This window comes from Oryx dammah, unplaced genomic scaffold, assembly GCF_014754425.2.
Source record: "Oryx dammah isolate SB20612 unplaced genomic scaffold, SCBI_Odam_1.1 HiC_scaffold_12, whole genome shotgun sequence".
NCBI lineage: Eukaryota > Metazoa > Chordata > Mammalia > Artiodactyla > Bovidae > Oryx > Oryx dammah.
In genome coordinates, this window is record NW_024070196.1 from 35099571 (window position 1) to 35116305 (window position 16735).

Sequence of the window (16735 nt, forward strand, 5' to 3'; positions counted from 1 at the left end):
TGAATAACTGGATCACTAAAAATAGGTTTAATTTCACCTCCCCTGGTCCCTAGTCCAAATACAACTCAGATAAACTTGAAATTCAAGTGGACAGTCACTGATGAGCACTAAGACATGACTGCTAAGAGAGTAGCTTTGTGACTCAGACCACAATGTAAGGAAAATATCACACACCAGAAGACAGTGGCTTCAGGGAAGTGAACAAAAATAACTTCAAAATATTAAGATACAAGTTATCTAATCACAGAGGAAAGTCAAAATAATAAACAGATTTGCTTTCTTAGAAAATGAATGTACCAGTGCTAAACAACACTCCTTCACTTAGGACCAAAGCTCTTTAGAAAAGTCTTGGAATTAAACTACTTCCAAAAATACAAGAAAAAATGCCACATTTTAATAAATATATTACTGTTATTTAATACATAGTATAGTCATATACTGTTCATGGGGTTCTCATGGGGTCGCAAAGAGTTGGACACAACAGAGAGACTGAACTGAACTGACAGTCATATATGCTATCTCTTACAGAGCCAATGACATATAAAGGTTGTTTAGAAATGTCCACCTGTATTCCAATTTAAATGATGAAGTTTTAGTATATTCAAGTTTTTCGAGTTTGGCTACTATGTACGCGTGAAGAATACTCAAAATGCCGCACTCACTCAACAAAAAGTTCTTACATTTTCTGAGAAGGTAGTCTTGCTATTTTGGACAGCTTCCCTGAGGACTTTGACATGTAGATCATCCACAATTGCTGCTGGATGTCGAGTACTAGCACAGTGAACCATGGCTTCAATATACCTGAGGGAAGAAAAACAGTAAATGAAGCATTTTAATATCACTTAATACTGTGATCTAGTTTATCTAATCTATCCTATTATGTTCTATTCTAGATTTTATTCATCTTAGTTTTGTCTCCTTAGAAGACTATAATCTCCTTGTAGGACAGAGAATACATTATTTCCTCTTTATCCCTTCATTAACCTTAGTAATTCTATTCCTGGGTATTTGGTCATTTTTATGCTCAACAGACCAAAAGCAAAAAGTAGAAAATGTAATATAATTATTATTATTATAATATATAATTATTTAAGCTGAGAAAGGAACAAATAAAAACTGAAACAGTTTCTTTTAAATATATTTTCATTTTTATTCAATCAAAATAGACTCTTTCATCAATAATTATTCATTCTTTTTCATGAAAATATTATATCACATACACTAATCATTATCACATACATTATTTTATAAAATAGTAGTTATACTTTAACACAAAATTAATACCTGTCTAAAGCTTCAGCCACTAGGGGAGTCAGAACAATATCAACAGTTCCTTTTACTTCAACTATGGCTGTGGTCCTAGTCTGGGAGACTGGTTGATTCAAGGTCCACTCTTCTGTTAACGTCTCATCTTCGGTGTTATCAACAGCTTTCTTTTCCAGTGGAGTATATGGTGTACTATACAATTTAACAAGCAAAACATATATTTAAAAGACCACACACACAAAAAAAATAGCAGTTGGAGTCTCTTTAATCTTTAAACTTGTAATTATTTCAACCACAGATTTCATGAAATTGGACTAGATATGTCCCAAATGCTCTTCAAGGACAAGACAAATGAGGAACTAAGATGCAAGCTGATCTAAGATGATTAATACATTAAATATAAAACTTTTTGATATACTTATTTGATGGAACATTTCCAAAATATAAAATTTGTAATACTAAATTCTTGTTAGTTCCCAATTTTAATATGTCAAATTGTGATTTGCATAGTATATCTAAAAGAAATGCTACAGAATGCTCATAAATGTAGGCAAAGCCATGAAGGACAACAGAGTTAAATTATTTGGGCCAATTAATTCATAAAATAAATACTATGATCAGGTAAAGAATGGTTATTTCTCAGAATAAACTCTACAATCTAATAATCAAGAAAGACTAGCTTAAAACTTCAAAAGTACATAATTTTTACTTACTTTGAAGTTGATCCTGAAAGTTGCATTCCTCTGTCTAGTAAAGAGTTAGCTGTGAGCCCCTGTTTGATAACCTAGAATAAAAGAAAATATTACTTGTAGACTAGAATAATAATATTAGTTATTCTCTAAATTTATGCTATCAACTGATATTTCTGAATATCCAAATTACCTTGTTAATGTGATTTTGATATGTAAAATATAAATATTTAACAGACAAATTGAGAAAATCACAGAAAATATTCAACTGTCAATCCATCTTCTGATTATTCAGACAAATGACAGAGTAGGGCTGCAAGGATTCAGCAACGAGAGTAGACTACACAACTAAAGCTTAAAAATAAGCGCTTCAAATGTCTTTCCTCTGTAGTTCCTCTTTAAATTGGGCGTTACTTAGAAAAAGCTAATTTGAGAGTCCTGTAGCACAATTGACTTTTATTTTCTTTTAAACTTCTCATTTTATGAAATTTTAAACATATGCAAAAGAAGACAAAATAGTATATAACTGGGAAAGAATCCCAGAGAAACATTAAATTATAGGAAAAACTAGATTGTATTTTATATCCATGCGTGCATGCTAAGTTGCTTCAGTTTGTCCGTCTCTTTGTGACCTCATAAGAGAGTAGCCCATCAGGCTTCTCTATCCATGGGATTCTCCAGGCCAAGAGTATGGAGTGGGCTGCCATACCCTCTTCCAGGGATATCCATAAAAGATAACAAAATAAATAATGTACTTAAATAACCAAACTAAATCCTTTTAAATGCTAGCCTTTTATTTAGATCTAGTGAAGAAAAGATTTTATGTTCTATTTTTGAAGTTGTCTAAAGATATGAACTCCTTGGCTTATTTTCTCCAGACATTTGACTGCCTGAGCAAAACAAGATTTATTGAAAATACTAAAATATTAATAATTCTAACTTCTCACAGCAATTCTTCAAAGCAAATACCATTTGGTTTTATACTAAAACATTCATATGTCAACATATTGTCACATGGAATAAAGAGAACATTTTAAAATTTTGGCATGGGCAATTTATCTTAGGCAAGATAAGAAATGGGTACAACCACAAAATAAAAACTTTGTGACTGTTAGTATGTTTCTTCTTTCTTCAATACATATTACTCAAATACATACATCTGTAAGGATATTCCACTCCATTTATCACGTTTCCATCATTACTTAAGTCCAAGTATATCATGTCTTGCACAGACTACTGAGTCAGTCTCCTAAGTCATCACCCTACTTCCTCCTTGCTTAATGACAATTCACTGTTACTTGGTAGCCGAAATATAAGAGATCATATCACATTTCCTTAAAACTCCCATGAAGCTTTAAGGTCCTGGTCCTATTCCCTGAATATAGTACCCCTAAATCTTCCCATCTTCAATTTGTCCTCATCCTTTAAGTTCCAGTTTAAATATTACCTCCTGTGATAGACCTTTCATGTCAATACAATCTAGACAACCCCACTACCACCCATTATTCTCTATTCCAGCATCCTTTGATTATCTTTGTAAGACTTCTCAATTTGTAATCATACACTGTACTTATCTATTTATCTATATTAACTGCCTGTCTGTTTCCTCACCACTGAACATCAAATGGTTAACACACAGTAGTATATAATAAACATCTGAATTAACAATGAGAATATTAACATTCAGACAGTTTTAATGAGTATATATATTACACATAAGTAAACATCACATAAAATTCTTAAATGTTAATCAGTTCCATAAGATTTTATATGCTCAATTTTGGTCTTTAAAATCATAAAGTTCTTTTATATATTTATAAAAATGTTTTAATATTGGCTTTATCACTAAATTTATTTTGACATATTTTTAGCTTTCCTATAAAAAAGCTACTTACATAATACATTACAGAAATGAACAATAATCAATTAATACTAAATTATAAGATCTCAAATATCAAGTATGTAGAACTGGATTTGCATAGAAGCAGTTATGGATTAACAGAAAGAATACCAACTATTAAAAACAATTCCAAAATTTTATTTTTAAGGCAGAAAATATGAATTCAGAGACTTGATCCTAATCTCAGAATATAATGTAGACATGGACTATACATTATTAATATTCTGAGAATCAAGTCTGAAACTTTTCCTTAATTTTATATGGTTAAATTTATAATACTCATCAATAAACCTGAGGCCTACTGTAATACATGAAGCCATGTCTTCAGGAATTTTATCTTTCAGAAAGGTAGCTAAATACTGAGAGAGCAATTTTTAAAACATCTTAAAAATAATTTTCCTAAATAAATTGATCAGTGAAAACTAATGATTTAGCTTATACCTTAAAAGTTGGAACAGAAAGCTGTTCAAATGATGATGAACTTTCTTCACTGGTTGGTGTTTCCAGATCAAGGGGGCGATGCAGTGAGGACTTAGAGGTTCTTTTGTTGGTTGGATGCTTTACTGACCAATTAATTACCTGGAACTGTGTAAGGTAAGTCTGATAGCAATTCATCACAGGTTGCTGAGAAGTAATCTGCTCGCTTTCTATTGTTTTCTCACTTTCTACAACATACAGATGCTCTATAACATCATCCTCTCCACCTAATGCAGAAACAAAGGAAGCCTGGGAAGGGTGAGTTTTAAATGGCAGAGTCCGCGGATCCTGAATGCTTTCTCCCTGGCCAGTAAGTGGTCCTTCCACACTGTGATATATGGAACCCCTACTGTAGTCAATCTGCTGGGCTTGCTTTTTCTTCTTTTTTCTACCTGGATAAGTTCCAGGGCCTTCATCACTGCTAATGGGCTCAAATTCTTCAGCTGCAGAAAAGTAGGCTTCACTATCAGCCATTGACATGCTTGAATCCATTGATCGATATTGATGAAATGAATTAGAGTCTGCTGATGGTGTGTATGGAAATGAACCGAAACTTCTCCTCTGCTTTGGTGAGTCTAGTACATTCTCATCACTTCTGGAGACATCACTGCTAAATTGGACTCCCACTGTAACAGGCTGCTTGTCCCCATAAAAAGCAGCAGTAAGGCTCTTGGTACTTCCAAGTCGGGTGGAACACACAGAGGCTTGTCGTTTCAAGGGAGATCTCAGAGGAGACTGACCTACTGACTTTTCCTGAGTATTAGGAGATACAGGGCTGTTTCCTGAAATTTCTGTAGGAATGCTAAAACAGAAAGAAAAACTATTAACATTTATTGCACATCACATAATTTAAGTATAAATAGAAGTACTTGTAAAATCTTTTCTGTATTCTTTTTACAAACAAACAAAGATGTAAACTTTTACAAAAAAATACCCATAGAAAGTAGCAAAATAGCACATTATATGTTCCTACCCCATACAGTTCAAAAAACAAAACAAACAAAAAAATGGAGTCAGATTAAAACAGAATAAAAATTTAAAGAAATCTGGAGTATAATCTATTCATAATCCATGGACACTAATGCATTTGTAAACTTTTACTATTCCCATATCCATTAAAAGTTTATCCAACAAAATATACCAGGTGTCTTTGATCAGATAAGAGGAAATAAAGAAAGCAATAAGTCATAAATAACTCCAATATTTCTCACTTCAGCAACTGATATATGAATGCCATTTCCTGAGGTATAACAAGCTGAGCACGATAGGCACAAGGTCACTTTTTAATATGTTGAGTCTGAGCCATCCACGAAAGACATCCAGAAGATGGCTAGGCTCACAGGGACAAAGGTATGGGATGGAGTTTTTACACTTATAAGATGTTAACTACAGATCATAATTGAAGCCACTTAGTTACTAAGACTGCAGAGGGAAATAGTAAAGGGAGTAGTGAGAAGGGTACAGAACAGAATCTTAAGGGACAACAACGTTTAATAAATGGTAGGCTGTTAAGAATAAGAAAAAGAAGAACGGAAAGGAAAAAATGGAGGACTTGGAAATAGAGACCAAGAAAGAATAGCCAAGGACCTGGGGGGAAATCTGAAATGTGCTATCAAGTCAAGGGGAAAGTGATTTTCAAGAAGTGAGTAATCAACTAGGGACCAAAGGGAGGACCAAAAATTATTCACCATACCAGAAGGCTAATATCCAAATGTTAACAACAGTTCACTTTCAGTGATGGGAGGACAAGAAATACTCATTTTTGTTATACTTTTCTGTATTTTCTTAATATTTGGAATGAATAGTATTAATTACTCTTGCAATCAGAAAAACAACAGCAAACAGGTATTTAAAAATAAGTTCAGGAGGAGAAAAAATTGTCTACAGCAAGTGAGCAAAAGGGGGGGAAAGTTTTTCTCACCACAAGATGAAGCACTTATAATCCTACTACAATCAGGTTTCTAAATCTAACTGAACACTGACCTTGCTTGGCCATCATCTCTTTTTGTACCATGCAAGAATTCTTTTTGAACCAAATGGTCATCGGCAACAGAAGAGGGACTTTCCTTTTCACCAGCCAACAGAGGCTGTGCAGCACTGGAACTACTGTTCTCCTCTGAGGAAGAGGATGAGCTATGAGATCGTAATGGTACTTGAAGACTAAGGTGCTGAGTTTTCCTCTCTACTTCTATTCCCACTGATTTGTTTTCCCATTCTTTCCTCTTTATGCCATTCACATTACCTAAACAAACAAAAAAGTAGGTTACATAAACACAATAATTCCAAAAACAATTTATGAAAAATGAGAATGTAATTGAATACCCTGTTGTTAAGTGTGTAGTTGTTTTTAAAAAGCACAAGTAACTAATTTCACACAGCAATATGCTAAACACTACAGAAAGATATCAACATACATATGAAACCAGAGATCACAGACTGAATTTCTTCTTTTTCAAATAACTATTTATATGAAAAATTTCCAACTTAGAAAAATTTCAAGAGTGTTAACAAATCAAAGCTATTTTACTCAAAATTACCTATTTTAAACACTTTGCCCGCACTTGCTCAGTGTATATAAACAGACATAATATTTTGGGAACCACCTAAGAGTAACTTGCAGTCATGGTTTTTTACCCTAAATACTCAAAAGGTTTATTTCCTAAGAATAATACAAAAACACAGTATAGTTATCAACTTGGTGTATTTGGTGCTGATACCATACGGTTATCTAGTCTACCATGTGCTTTCCAATTTTCTCAAAAGGCCCAATAATGTCCTTTAAAGACTTTTGCCCTCTCCAGTATAGGATCCAATCTAGGATTGTGTATTACTGCATTCAGTTGTCCTGTCTTCCTGAATCTGGAACATTCTCTCAGCCCTTTATGAGAGCCCTGTGATGTGTTATGTAAATTGGGGGCAGACAGCAATAAAAGAATTCTAGAGCTGCTTATGGAAAAAAATATATATTGCTGCCCTACTTCCCCTCTCCTCCAGCTATCCTTGTGCTATTCATAAGAGAGGAACCTGCTAGTAGGAGAAAACATCTCACCAAGTAGAAGGCAATTCTAGATAGAACTTAAGTGGTAAGAAGACTTAAGAACTTAGATACAAGTAGTATTTGCTTCTACTATCACGAATGTAAAAATCACAACCAAAATCAAAAGAAAAATAGGTTTGATTCACTTTTAAATGACAGGAAACTAGTATTTACTGACCTTCCAAGGAATTTCTTTAGTTATACCAATATGCCCTCCTTAATTCTGTCCTGACACTGTACATCTATATGTGGCTCCTGGAAAACTCAACAATCAGAAAGTCATACACTTATGAAGGGACTACGAAGGGGCTAACTTCAAGCTTCCCTGCTCAAGAAACTTATGGCAGGTTACCAATTACAACTCATTCCTGAGGGAGAGAGACACAGACACTCTCTATTACATAAGAACTAAAATGAGGTTTCTTCTGTTTGCTGTTAGAGAATTTGCTATTTTCTCCCTTTTATACCATGTGTAAATTCCCTGTAGATTTTCTTCCTTGCATTTGTGATAGTAAAAATTTGATCTACAGATTAGAAAATCAAGCATAGTCTTTATAAATAATGACAGCTGTGGTACGGTAGAAAAAACTAAAGTGGCTTTGATAACTGTGATTCTGGTTTCTGCTCAGCCACATACATGACTGTATGACTTCATGCAACTCAGTCTCAGGGATGAACCTCAGTTATTTCACCACAAACAGGGAAAATAAAGAACTCATATGGGTAGCTTGAGGATGAAACGAGAAATGCTTATGAAAATCTTTAAAAACAAATATTATTCAAAAGTTAAAAGGTAATATTATAAGAAGATAGCTAAGTAAATATTGTTTCGTATCTTTCTTGTCCTTTAAATGTCAAGAAGTTTTGGTATTTGCTGATTTTATAAGGTAATCTGCTCTTATTCTGGTAAAACTTCTGAAGTCAAGTAACCTTTAAACTAGCATGCACAATTTATTAATATTCAGTGAAAAATCATTTAAACAAGAATTTGGCATACATATTTCCTGCTCTTTTCTTTAAGAGATCCATATACATGACAATCAAGCCAATAAATTGTTAAAAGTTAAAACTACTTCTTTTCTATTTTGTCTACTGACAAAAGGCAGAGCTAAGTTAATTATTTTGAATGGATCAATGGAAAAGGGCTAAATACTAGTGCAATATCAAGACTTTTCCTAAATTTCACTTCTTAACAGTATGGCCACTTTGCATTTAATTGTAGGACTATACAATTAAGAAACACAATGGAAGATGTATTTCTGAAGTCTTTGGAGAAAAGATAATAGATAGATATAAATTCAATATGCCTAAATCCACCATTCACTGTTCATACCAAACTCATGTATCTGTAAAGTTATCCTACAGGCTCTAAGGAAACACCAAATTTCTTGACATGGATGATTTAAGTCATAAGGAGACTATTTTGCAAAAGTAGTGGATAACATGAGAGCCAATAGTATACATATTAGTATTGGTAAGTTTTTCCTATAGAAGTAAACTGGTAAAACAATTATAAACTCAAAGCACAGCTATTCCTAAGTATATTTCTGGAATCTAGGTTCTAGGGAAATAATGATATATATGCAAATATTTAAAGCTGGGCTAGGAAAAATCACCCATGTTGACAGCAGGAGATCTGAATAGTAAATCTACTTTTGCCTTATGCAACTCTGAAAAGCTCACTAGGTCTTATCTGGCTATCATTAAATCACCTGCAAAACAAAGACAGATTATAACTAAACCCTACAGAAGCCTGCTCAAAAAACCAATCTGAACAAAGTAACGCTGAACTTCTCTCAGAATGACATAGGAATTAAGATAATAAAAGATAAACATAAGTGACAACACACTACCATCTACAATTTTGGGAACTTCTTTAGTAATAATCCATTCTCCAGGCTGTAGCAGAGACTGTCCATAATACATATCAGACTCTGCACTTGTGCTTGAAAATGCAGAGCTACTGGAAGGTGTCAACTCTTCAAGTTTGAAGAAATCTAGGCCAGTTACTGTGCCACCAAAGAATCTGCAGCCACCAAGACAACCACACTTGTTCTTACACCTCTTATTCTTCAGGGTATCATCTGGCCACAAAAACCACAACCTAAATAGAACACACAACAAAAGAAACAAAAGAACATAACAAAAACTCATTAGGAAATCAGAAACTTTTGAGCAAATAATATGTTAACTGTTAATGTTTTTAAAAGACAAATTAAACACAAAGGTTTGTTTTTACTATGGACTATCTTTTAAATTATTTTGCCTTTCTTAAAAAAAAAAATAGTCTCACCGTGGTGAGATGAAAATAAGTAGGAACAATAATGAGAAACAGGACTTACATTTTAAAAAAGATCAAAGAGATAAAGTATATATATAGATAAATTAAACATTTAAATCCACTTCAAAGAGAGCAGAAAATATTCTCAAAAGGACTAAAAATTTAAACACTAACTTAAAAAACAGAACTATCAGTATAGATTATGCTTAATAGATTATAATATTTAGCATTGCAAAGACTTAGTTATATGGTAAGTTTAGTACACCAAAATGTTATAATATGAGGCAAGTAAGAAATTCTCAATAAAATAAAAATAATACACCACTCTATATTTTAGAAAAAAAATTGTGATTTTGTAATAAGGACTCTGAATGAAGTATTAAGAATTAAGACAGTAAGAGTAAATGTCTGTAAAATTCTTTAGGCTCTCTGAGTGACCCCCACACAAAATTATCAGCTGTTAACTACCCCCTTCCTTAAAATTATTATACTATATTAATCTGAGAAATATATTTTTATTCCTTTTTCACCTTTAAATAATAAAACCTCATATTAACAGTCCATTTTTCTAAGCATTTCCACATGCATTATCTCACTGGATCCTTAGGGCTCTCACAGGAAGACAGAATAAGTATTTCATTTCCTTTTTACATTCATTCGTTTACATTTCTTGAAAATATCTACTATGTGCCTTGTGCTAGGCAAAACTGACATAACTTTATCCATATGAAGTTTATGGTGGGCAAAGACAGGTCACACAAATAGTATCTAATCAAAAATTATAGTAAGTGCTCTGAGATAAAGAAGAGGGTGTTATGACAAAAAAATAATGAAATATTATTACAAAAAATAATATTTGAGATATAAAAGATGAGATGGAATAAATATATCAAGTTAGAAGTGAAGAAATAAATACATCAAGTTAGAAGAGGAACATCAGTCTGGACAAGACAAAAGGAAAAATATGTATAAATTATGTAAATCCCCGTATGCAAAATCTGGAATACAGAAGTAGTGCAACAAATGTAACCTACTTGTCCCTATCTTTATATAAACCAGTGTACTAGTTCTCAAACTTTGGCTCACATTAGAATCACTGGGAGCTGTATATGTATGGCTGAGTCCCTTCGCTGTTCACCTCAATCACAACACTGTTTGTTAATTGGCTATATCCCAACATAAAATAAAGTTTAAATTAAAAAAAGAATCACTGGGAAGGCTTATTAATTTCCTGGCTGCAGTCACCATCCGCAGTGATTTGGGAGCCCAAGAAAATAAAATCTGTCACTGTTTCCACTTTCTACTTTTTTCCCATCTATTTGCCACAAAGTGCTGGGACTGGATGCCATGAACTTAGTTTTTTTGAATGTTGAATTTTAAGCCAGCATTTTCACTCTCCTCTTTCACCCTCATCAAGAGGCTCTTTAGTTCCTCTTTGCTTTCTGCCATTAGAGTGGTATCATTAGAGCTACCATGGCAGGGAGAAGCAATTCACCATGGGCAGGTTACCTGTTCTTGCTTGCTGGATATGCCAAGAATGCAAGGCTCTGACCAGGCTATTTCTCAGGGTTCTGGAAAAAAGCAGGCTCATTCCACTTACTATAACAGTGGTAAAAAGTTACCTAAGCTCAGTGTTCCTCTTCTGTAATGCATCATACTATGTGCAGACATCCATCATGGGTCTTTTCTGACATCCCCATGGGACTCAGGGATAAGGTGCCAGGTTTAGCAAATAAAAGTAACATGTGCCATGTAACAGGTGGTATATACTTATACTAAAAAGTTATCTGTTGTTTATCTGCAACAATTTTAACTGCACATCCTGTATTTTCTCTGGCAATCCTATTTGGGGGACACGGGGAACCAATGCAAACACATTTGACTCTGGCTAGTGCTTTTGCTGTAATAAAGTCCTGTGTCTCTCACCAAGTTTCATACGTCTTCTGCCAGCACTCAGTAAACTGTGGCAGGATAACTTCTTAGCTAGTAAGTAGGATAAAATCTCAAACTTCACAATTCTTAGCAAATCAGAGCACTGAAACTAACCTCAGTGAGGCACCCAAAGTCACATGGAGCCACTTCCTCAGCTTCACTGTCACCCTGCTCTACCATCTGATCTATCAAAACAGGTGCTGTCTTCATACCAACTGGCTTCCAAAGCCATAGTGAACAAAGAAACCAAAATGTTTTTTTAACAACATTCTCCACACATGAGTTTTCTTACTCAGATTTATAAGATACCAGTATCTTAAATAAACCTAAAAGATTAATGTAATCTCAATAAAAACCTCAATAGGATTTCTTTTAACTAGAAAAACAGTTCTTTGGGAAAAATTAATAGGTGAAATATCTAAACATTTTGTGAAATGAGGTGTTAAGTATTAGTTTGTTGTTTTTCCTATATTTGAACAGATATTTGCAAAAAAAAAAACCTATTTACATCCTTGGCTGTATTAATGCACACATGGCTGTATTAACGCACACATACCATAAAAAAAAATCCAGATGGTTTAGAGTTTCATGTTAATAACAAAAATAGAGCAGCAAAAAATAAAGTACAGGAGTTATGTGATTACTAGCAAAGAAGTGCTCTCAAATTAGTACAAAAACATTATAAAACGGAAAGGTGAACACATTTGAATACATAAAATTAAAATCTATTTAACATAAGAAAAAATATATGAAACAAACTGCAAAATATCAGTAACGGGGATCAAAAAAGGGCAATAATCTTTACAGAGTTCTTATAAATTGGTAAGAAATACACAAAGATCCCAATAAATAAATATATATAGGATATTAGCAGGAAATTCACAAATGAGGGAAAATATCCAATAAGTATCTGAAAAAAGTATTAAATAATCTCCAAATAAAGAAATGCAAAATAAAGAGATACCACCTTTCAGTTATTATAAAACACTCAGAGGGTGGCAAAGGTGCAGTAAGATAGAGACTCTCTTAAAGAGCCACTGGGAATATAAATTGAAATAAGAGTCCTAGGAAGTAACTTGGGAAAGCATATCAAAAGCTCAGTTTTTAACAGTCACACCCCCTTCTGAGGAAACTATTTAAAGGATATACCCAGAAATTGTGGGAAAAGCTTCCGTGTACAGTGAGAAATTTAGAAACAATCTATATATTTAATATATGGGAAATGGCTAAGTACAGCTCACAGACCCCAGCCTTCTGACCCAGAAAAACAAGCTGCTGAAGGGCTGTAGCCAATGAAGAACCAGACAGCCTCCCCAATTTCCTTTCCTCTATAGAAGCAAGCCCCTCTCCTCTGTTCTCCAAACCTGCCTATGTTTCACCAAAGTTTGCTTGTCTTGAATTGCAATTCTTTGCTATTCCCCCCAAATCTTACTTTGCTGTTGGTAAAAACAAACAAACAAAAAAATGGGTTCTTTTGCTTTTTTTTTAAAAAAGGCAACAATTACAGAAATGCAGAATTTTAAAGTGCAAATACAGGATGATTTCAAGTTTAACAGAAATACATTTAAAATACTGGGAAGAAATGTAACAAATTCAAAGTGGCAGGATTATGATAATTATTGTCCTTTATTTCTTAATAGTTTTCTCTGTTTTTAAAATAAGCTTTAGAAACTTTAGAAGGGAAGAGACGAGGATGGAAAAAGTCATACTATCATTTTAAACAGATGTAATTCAGTAACAAGCTTTGGAAACTATTTAAAAATAGTTTCTTAAGGTTTAGGTACTTTTGGTCTTCCCTGCAACTGTGAAGACCTACAACAGAAGTTTTGTAGAATAAATGGTGATTAGTAATGGTGTTTCCTAGGAATGACAAATTGGAAGTGGAGTGCTATGGTGAGAAAGAAGGGGTGTAACTGTATTACAAAATGTTATGGGGGGGCAGTAATTTATATTTGTTTCACTGTGATACACACAGCATGGGCTTAGAAACATATCAGAAAATATTTTTTTCCCAGCAACCACACCATTAGAGATGATACATACTATGTGATTACTTAAATATCAGATTCTTATTTACTCACTGAAGTGTACCCAGCATGATCACATTCAGTCTTTAAGATGTTCTTATTTTATTCCTAACAATAGGATTTCCTCTCTAATTATCTAGTACTTTTCATTTGAACTTGATTACCATTCCTAAATCTCACTTACCTCTTAGTTCTGGCATCATGAGTTTCTAAGAAATGTCTTTGTGCCTCATGTTTAGAATGATGATCAGCAGCTAATGCAATATCAACAGTGATAAGTCCTAAGTTGGCTGACCCAGCTTCAAGCCAATAGGCCCTCCGTAGTACTGCAGGCTGAAGTCCAACTCTGGAATTATTTAATTGTTCAATATATTGTCTCACTTGAAAATCCTGAATTGCAGCACTTATTCCTTCCCCAACTGACTGATTGTGGAGATTACAGTTTGCAACCCGAACTGCACCCATCTAAAGTTGAATGAAGAAAAAGAAACAAAACTGTAGTTTCTGTATTTTTAAGCAACTTATTACAGTAAACTACAGACTAGGTAATTATTTCAAATAGCCTGACAAATGGAAGAAAGAAAGGAAAAATGAGAAAGTGGAAACAGAAAAGATAAAGCAACAGAATAAAAATAAACATTCAAATTTAAAAAGAGGATGAAAGAAGACTATAATTCCAAATGAAATGAGAGAAGGAGAAAAGAAAAATAAGAAGGGTAGCAACAAATGAATCACAGACTCTTAATGCTTGATTTTCAACAGTAACCCTTAAAGCAGAGGAGGCAAACAAATGTTTCCAGGAGCCAGGCAAGAAGTTAAATAAATAAAGCCTAAAGGCATTCAAAATTAAATCGTCTAAAAATATTATGAGTTTATGTTCGGGTCATAAAAGCAACCTACTAGCTTATATTCCAGCCATAAAGCAAGTTTATAAAAATTCAGTAAAAGAAAAAGGTAGTAAAAGTATGCCTTAAAAGAAAATAAGACTGGAAAAGAACACAGGTGAATAAAAAAATAGAAAGCTCCCTCCCAGAATTTTGTAGTATTCTGTGATGGCAAACTATAAATATGTGATTTACTTCAAGAAATAGAGGTTTGGTTTGGCTAAAAGGAAAAAGGATTACACTGACCAAGTAACAGACAAATGTGTACCTTTATATTTGTAGCACAGCCGTGCTCCACAATATAAATATCAGCTCCATCTACTGCTAAACGAGTCATGGTATACTTCAAGTCATCTGAAGTTGGACAAGGCCCAGGAATACAACTCAACTAAAATGAAATGGATTCAACTCTTAATTCTTCACCATCAATTAATTATTTTGATATATAAGTGTGCTTATTTAACAAAACAAAATTCTGGTTACATGTGTATTTTAAATTATCAATTAAATTTCACCTTTTAATAATGATAAATTATATACAGATATATTTATAATAATAAATGAAATAATCAGCAATTAAATTCTTGTCAATTAAGAAAACTAACTCAAATAATGAGTTATGAGTTATAAAACTAACTCATAACTCACTTTCATTTAAAAGTGGCAGGCAACAACATTAAATTGACAGAATATAAATGTGATTTGTTATTAAAACTCAGAATAGCAAAGTAAATTGATAAACAATATCACAGGTTTATACAAACTGTATAGGAATTCAAAGCTTTAAGATTTTAAGATATTTCATACTCCATACACATGCACATTTTTACCCATCCACAAATATATGAACTGTAAACGTTATGCAATATCTTGAAAAGTCCACACACATTTATTTTTGTTATTTTATTATTTATTCCTAAAACATAGATTTAGTCATGATTAAGTTGGAAGATAACATACACATCACCAACTTCAATGAACTTCTTTGTGAAACAGCAGCTCTGTGTAAAGTATCAACCCAACAGCATGTACTCTGCTCATCAGTAGCAGAGCCAGGACTACAAGGAAGATGTCTCATATGACAGTCAGTGCTCTATACTAATTTATTTCCTCCACACAAAATAGGCCTTTTAAAAACTGTGATCTAAAATGACAGAAAGAATATCAAGGGCTGAAAGGAATAGTGGCTGACTGCAAAGGGTTACTAAGGAATTTGCTAAGGTGACAGAAATGTTCTAGATCTTTATTGGCTGTAATGGTTACATCAGTACATGTAACATTTCTCAAAACTCCAACTTAAAAGGGGTGAATTTATTGTATGGAACTTATGGCTCAATGAAGTTGATTTTTTTTTTTCAATTACAATACAACTTAAAAGCTTTCACTATTAAAAAAAAAAAAAAATAAAGGGAGGAGATGCCTACAAGCATGAACAAATTACCCATAAGAAACTAATGACTAAGGAACCAATTCCCCAGAGCCTGCCCTGGTGTTGTGTTTATAACAAGAAAAAAGTAATTTTTATCACCAATTATAGCTGTTTTATTGATGATAAATAAGCACAGGTTACTGATTTTTTTGGATATAAAATTAAAAGCTGAATGAGTTATTTCTAATTCACAGTAATACAACAGCAAACATATGGTTTGTATACAAAAGAAAAAAGAAAGGAAAGACACAGAGAAAAGAAACTGGAATGAAAAACCAAACTGTTAGAAATGGTTATCTCTATGATGCAGAACTAGGGTCAACTATTTTTCTTTTCTGAAACTGCAATGTTTCAAGATGCTTATTTTAAAAAATGTTCCACACCCCAAATTCATAAGTAACATTCTTTACTACAAAATAACACCCCGCATCTCACTGTATATGATTTCAGGAATTATTATATACTTCTTACAACCCTCTTCAAAGTAGTGTAATGACCCTTAGCCACAGTAGTGCAATGCTGTAGAAAGAGCATAAGATTTAGGGTCAGGAGACTAGGCAAATGCCCAACATTATTAATCACATTATAGGAGAATGTGTATGTTCCAGAAGGGTCTGCCAACAACATCATGCAAGGAATTCAACCTTCTTCCTCCTCCAACTTCTATATCTTCTACATAAATGCACAGTTATATCCCGAACAGTTAGTGTAATAATGCAGTAAGATGTTGATGTTAACAACAAAAATTTAAGAGATACAAGTTTATAATATCTCCATTTACTTGTGAATGTATGTTTTAAGAATTACCTCATT

The 16735-nt window shown here is 33.2% G+C and overlaps 1 protein-coding gene across 1 annotated transcript in view; it reads right to left on the minus strand.

The window, feature by feature from the left end:
• Window positions 1-16735, minus strand: part of KIAA1109 (KIAA1109 ortholog) — a 199974-nt gene that overhangs the window by 99651 nt on the left and 83588 nt on the right. Inside the window, exons 25-32 of the mRNA XM_040250561.1 lie at window positions 14762-14881; window positions 13794-14074; window positions 9223-9473; window positions 6316-6574; window positions 4297-5134; window positions 1980-2050; window positions 1285-1458; window positions 681-801 (exon numbers count right to left, since the gene is read on the minus strand). Coding sequence (XP_040106495.1) covers window positions 681-801; window positions 1285-1458; window positions 1980-2050; window positions 4297-5134; window positions 6316-6574; window positions 9223-9473; window positions 13794-14074; window positions 14762-14881 — 2115 coding nt within the window. The remainder of the gene's footprint in view (window positions 1-680; window positions 802-1284; window positions 1459-1979; window positions 2051-4296; window positions 5135-6315; window positions 6575-9222; window positions 9474-13793; window positions 14075-14761; window positions 14882-16735) is intronic.